This window comes from Tenrec ecaudatus, chromosome 11 (assembly GCF_050624435.1).
Source record: "Tenrec ecaudatus isolate mTenEca1 chromosome 11, mTenEca1.hap1, whole genome shotgun sequence".
Taxonomy (NCBI): domain Eukaryota; kingdom Metazoa; phylum Chordata; class Mammalia; order Afrosoricida; family Tenrecidae; genus Tenrec; species Tenrec ecaudatus.
In genome coordinates this window covers 46,299,159-46,305,158 of record NC_134540.1, presented here as the reverse complement: position 1 = coordinate 46,305,158, position 6,000 = coordinate 46,299,159, and the positions used below count along the sequence as shown (strand labels likewise).

Genomic DNA, 6,000 nt, shown 5'->3' with positions numbered 1-6,000 from the left:
CCTACATTCGCCCATTCTGGATCCACCCACATTTGGAAATTTCCAGGTCCCGGTTTGAAGTCTGGCTGATAATAACTGGAAACTCCTGCAGAGGAGTTGGGGGTGGGGGTGGGAGGATGGCAGGCACAGACATTGCAGGGGAAGAACTATAAAAGATAGGAGCAATATTAAGGAATTATGTACTAGTAACAGAACAACTGAATTCTTTCAATGACTTCATTAAAATGAAAAGTACCAAAAAGGTGTATGATTGAGGTCTTCGACTAATTGTAAATAATTTCTCACGTTTATTTCACAGTAGCTTGGGGAAGTTTATAAGCAGGCATTTGTCAGCAAAGCAAAGAAGGGACAAAACCGCAGCAAATAACGGGAGGATTAGACTTGGACCAGCCGTCGGTTCATCTGCACGCTGAATAGAATTCAGAGCAGTTGAGCAGTATGTTTTCAAGGGGCCCAGAGCACTGTCCTCCAGATTGCGCGTGGAACACTGGTCCCACGGCATCGAGCTGCCTCGAGCTGCTCTGGTGGCCTCTTCCGCTCATTCTCACCTCACAGCAGGTTGGTGTCTAAAAGGACTTCACACCATACCCAGGATGCGGGCCACCCACCAGCTACAGGGCATGACGACCCTGCAGGCCGACCGACACCCTTGGTAATTATAGGGCCATGGGTGAAAGCCCCCCAGGGGCTCACAGATCCTCTGGCAGTGTGTGTAGCTCCTCCGGCACTCGATACAGCAGATTCCTTCATGGTCCAGCCGAGGGTCGAACGTCATGCTCTCACCCTCCTGCTGCTGTGCAGGGAGAGAGAATGAGGTGGGTGAAAAGTCTTCCGTGCTTGCGCCTTATTTTTAAATAGCATCCCAAGCTTTCCGCTGCCACAAGAAGGCCACGTAACCTACGGTAGCCTGTTCTCTTTCAGAATCAACCTGAGCTCAGGACACTTCCACCTAGCTCGTGCCATGGCTGGAACTTGGTTTGGGAATGATTGATGCCTTGAAGCTGCTGCATGCCTTTAATGAACCAGGTTACCTCTCGCTAGTGATGCAACTGGTTTTAAAAAGCTAAACAAGAAGGAAGCACCATGACTCAAAAGTAGCATTCCTCCCACTGCTAATTGTAAGCCAGTGGGGAGCTGGTGTCTTCTTGTCCTAATGGCTTCCAGGGCTCTTGGGAGTATATTTGGAAATTCGTTGATCGAAGCTAACTAGTGATTTCAGCTCCAGCTGTACTGACCCTGGGAATACTGCACCCTCATTTCATTTCTCCTTCTGGCAAAACAACGGGATGTCATCTCCAAGGGGATGAGGGGGGTTTGTAATGCTCAGAAAAGACCTTAAACTTTCCCTCCCAAGTTAAATGTGCCATACTTAACAGCTACATAAACGAAAACTTAGGTTGGAAGAAAAAAAATCGCTTACAAAAGTCTGTCTTGTTTGTCACTGCTGGAGAGGACCGAAGGGTGGGGAGGAACTTGTGCCTGCTCGATGGGGGTGAGATGGTTGGACTTCTTTTTCAAGTGCTACTAGGGGTGAAGATTCGGGGCCTTCCATCATGTCATTGAGCTGCTTTGCTAAGCAGCTCTGTGCTTTGACCCTTCTGTTAAATTCTTTCCTGAATTTGAGGGGATGGAGCACCAAAGGAACAGTCTAAACCAGATGCAGTTGAATCAGTTCTGACTCAATGGTGGCTGTGTTTTACAACGTAGAGCTGGGTCCCAGACGGCGTTCTTGGCTGTAGTCACTGTGGAAGCACACCACCGGGCCTGCCTTCCCTGGAGCCTCAAGTGCAAACCACGCACACCACCCAGTGGACTGATTGACTACCTTTCAAGGATACGAAATAAAAAAGTCAAGTTTTTCATTAGTCTTTAATTGGAGGCTGGGTTTGGGGGGTGTTTTATGATGATAAATTTCTACCACTGGGAGGAAATTGTATACTTACCACAAATAAACCTATAGCTACTACTGCCTTTTATCAAATTCAACTTCACCTTTTATTTTTTGACGGAAGTTTTTTAAATTCTGAAGTGAAGTTAAACAAAATTGAAGGATGTTCGTGATACTTCACACACAAATACATTAGACCGTACCTTCAAGGTAGGTAGCCATTTTCCTACTGTCATCACACTTGATGACATTTAAACAGCTCCCACACACTGCCTGCTAAAGCTTGTCCTCAAGTGTCCCTCCTTACCAAAATAGCACGCATTGTCTCTACATGATTTTCTCCTCCGTTTTTTTTTCTTTCTTACCTCTTGAATTGGGTTCATCTGGGAAAGCAAACTGCATTGTTAATTACAGCTGGCTTTGGGGCCTGACTGGACTGCTAATCACAGGGTCAGTGGTTCAAGTCCACCAGACACTCAGTGGGTGAACGGTGCCGCTGCCTGCTGAAGACTTGGGGCTTGAGTGAGAACTGCCCTGGTGGCATCTTAACACGGGGTGCGTTAGGGTTAAGAAGTTGGGAGGCGTTGCGGGTGGCTCTAAGCAGTGGTTCTCAGCCTTCCTAATGCCAGGGCCCTGTAATACAGTTCCTCATTGCGGTGACGCCCCCCCCCCCAACCATAACATTATCTTTGTTACTACTTCATAACTCAGTTTGCTACTGTTAAGAATTGGGCAACCCCTGTGAAAGGGTCGTTCGACCCTCTTCCCCCCCCCCCCCAAATTGGGGCACAATCCACAGGTTGAGAACCGCTGCTGTGAAGGTATTTCCTCTTCAAAGGATCGTAGGGAGAACTGCAGCCCCGTAAAGTGAATGAATAAATGGGTGTAGCTGGAGTTTTCTGAGCGCTATGGAACTCTTGTGTCTGCATCAAACAGCTCTACAGGGTGCTGGTGGCCCCATCCCTCAGCCCAGCCCCCTGGGGGACTAAACTATATTAAAATTGCTGTTGGCCTATTCAGATGTTTTTCCTTTTTTTAATTCTTTGAGCATAGGGAATGAAGGGCTGCAATGGCCTGAATTTCCTGAGAAGCCTTGGGTTATTTAGAAAATACTGTTTGCTCTACATCTCACTTAATATTAGTCTAAAATGATAAACTAGAAAATAGAAAATAGATTTGCAACACATGACAAACTGTAGGGCTGAACAGGCTACACAGGAAAAAAATACACATGACTTCCCCGCGTAGGAGGAGAGGTGCAACCACACGCAGAACTAAGGATGGCAAGATAAACCGAGCTGTTTTATGCCCAAGAGATGGGCAGAGGTAAAGTTAGATGATTACCATTTGTGTACCCGATGGCATTCCATCTACTTTGACCCAGCAGAGCCATGCTTGAGTGTTTATTCTAAAAGCAGACTACCATATAGGCACAAGGGGGGTTAATAATAATAATCTTGAGGCCCTGTATTTCAGGCACAATAACTTGTTTAACCCTTCCCATTACCCAAAAGGCATGTACAAGGTTATGCAGCTTACAGCTCAAAACCCAGACCGAGTGCCATTTAGTTTGTTCGGGCTCGGTAGCCTACAGAGAGTTTCTGAGGCTGTGAATCTTTGAGTGTAGACAGCCTCATCTTTCCCCAGGGAGTGGCTGATGGGTTTGAACCCGCCAACCAGGAGGTTCACAGCCCAACACTTCGAGAACAGTGACAGTAAGAAGGGAAATATATGTCCCTTGAGGCCGAACACGTCAAATTTCTATGAAATCTCAAAGGAAAAGCCTGGAAATACTATGGATGTTACACTGAATGGGGTAGATGTGGAATGGATCTAGAGCAGGCGTTGGCAACTGGCTTTTGAGCTGTATGTAGCTCTTGCAGCACATGCATGTGACTGAAGTACAGTGGGAAGTTGTCAAGGACATTACTCGGATAATGGTGATTTCATTTGTTTTCAAAAATCTATGGCTCTTGAATAATTTTTTAATTGTTTGGACAAGATTGGCTCTCCTGTCTCAAAAGTTTGCCAACCCCTGATCTAAAGAAGCCCCTAAAACACTACTCTCATAGGAAAGAAAGCACAATGCCAAAGTTCTGTTCTTTGTCATGTGTGTGTGCAAAGAAATTGGGTAATAGCTGATAGTAGGGTTTTTTTTGGGAAAGATGTCTGAGTGGAAGGAAGGCTTCCTTCTCTTGTATGCCCTCTTCGCCCGCTTTTTTGATACCTGCCTTCCTAACGTATTGATGGGATTAGGTTCCAAAAGCAGGCCATGGTGCGAAGATGGAGGATGGTCTCATCAGATCACTAAACGGAGGATGACGACATCAAATAAGTGAAGTGGATTATGCATTGGGTTACTAACCCTCAGATTCAGCAGTTCCAAACCACCTGCCACGGTGGGAGAAAGATGAGGTTTTCTTAGTCCCATAAATAAGTATAGTCTAGGAAATCCAGAGGCAGTTCTACCCTGTCCCATAGGGTCGCTATGAATCGGAATCAACTTGATGGCTGTGAGATTGTTTGGGAAACCACTGAGAATCATGACCCAGCCCAGTTCCCACCATAGCCAGCTTGCTCTCCCGCGGACCTCGGTGTTCATTACTGCCAGCCAGAAATAGCTGGCTAGTAGCTTCCTTACTGTTGATAGGAATATGAACTGTCACCAAGTTCGTTGGTAAGTGAGGAGATAAGCATCTTTCTTGGTTCCATTAGACGAGTTACCTTTTCATTCCTTGGGAAGTATTGTTTGTTAGCTGCCTTTGGGTTGATACTAAGCCACAGCGGCCCTATCTGTACAGCAGAACAGAAGAAGCACCATCTGTCCCTGCGCCACCCTCCGCCTTACTGTGAAGCCCTGGTTGTGGAAGTACAGTGATAGAAATACTTCACCAAAGGCTTGAGAGGTTTTTTAGCACAGGAGAGTCACCCTTTGTGCCTGTCTGTCTCCCCAGTGGGACAGACAGAACCCCAGAGGGAAGAAGCTACTTCTCACTTTGTAGGGAACAGGCCTGGAAGCCAGCAGGCGCTTGACAGATGTTTGTTGAACAGATGAATACAATAACCATAGGAGGGAAAGAAAGCGCGCTTTCAGTCTGTGTTGACTCCAGGGCACTGACAGAGACATGCTTTGCAAGGATTTGCTTGTGACGGGGAAGCTATAGATAAAGCCAGAGAACAACTCTTCAAAAGGCTTAGAACGAATCAGGAGTTGACACCGCACAGTCGACACCTTAAGTGTTCTGGCCCCGAGACACCAGCAACAACCGCCACCACAAAACATTCACATGTACAAGAGCTTGGAGATCGCAGTTTCCTTTCACTCTTCCCATGAGCTATCCGACAAGGACCCCTCGCACTTCAAAAGAATGGGGCAGAATGTCTCCGCCGCCGTGGCCCACGGTCTGCTCTGCTGGGTGCGGCCGCGTACTCACGTGGTAAGGGTTGTCTGGGTTGAAGGGCACTGCGTCCTCTTGAACATCAGGTTTGGAGGCATTATTCAGTCCTCCGGGGCCAGGGTTGGCTTGTGGTCCACCGCTTTGTCGTCTTGTGGCATTCTGGACTTTTCTCACCACTTCTCTCCTTTCTCTCTGGATTTCTATTTTTTAAAAATCATGCATTAATTTATTTGTAATAACTGTGGGAAATCTTGCATTATCGGAGAAAATACATACCCAAGGAAAATACCAAATCCCCTGCCATGGAGTATCTACCAACTCATAGCAACCCAATAGGACAGAGTGAACTGCCCCTTGGGGTTTCTGAGACTGAGTCTTTATGGAGTAGAAAGCTCAGTCTCTCCAGCAAGGTGGCTGGTAGTTTCAAACTGCAGACCTTGTGGGTAGCAGCCCAGCAAATAACCTCTGCACCACTAGCGTGCCCTCCCCAAGAACAGGGTAGCATATACATCATGTGACTCCAACCAAACTTACTGCCCTCCAGTCAGCTCCAACTCTGACCCTGTAGGACAGAGTAGGGGTGCGCCTGTGGACTTCTGAGCCACGCATTGGCTATTAGGTTTGCACTGCTGACCTTGAAGTTAACAGCGAAACGTGTAACTCACTACGCCACCAGGGGGCACCTACCTACATGCTTGGATCCTATTTAACTGG

General features: G+C 47.1%; 1 protein-coding gene across 2 annotated transcripts in view; it reads right to left on the bottom strand.

Annotated features, from left to right (window-relative positions):
• Positions 1-463: 463 nt before the first annotated feature.
• CNMD (chondromodulin) overlaps positions 464-6,000 on the bottom strand; it is a 30,099-nt gene continuing 24,562 nt past the window's right edge. Inside the window, exons 6-7 of one of the 2 annotated variants that reach the window (XM_075563626.1) lie at positions 5,323-5,486; positions 464-793 (exon numbers count right to left, since the gene is read on the bottom strand). In XM_075563626.1, coding sequence (XP_075419741.1) covers positions 578-793; positions 5,323-5,486 — 380 coding nt within the window. In that variant the 3' untranslated portion in view covers positions 464-577. The remainder of the gene's footprint in view (positions 794-5,322; positions 5,487-6,000) is intronic. The other variant, XM_075563627.1, reaches the window with a different exon arrangement.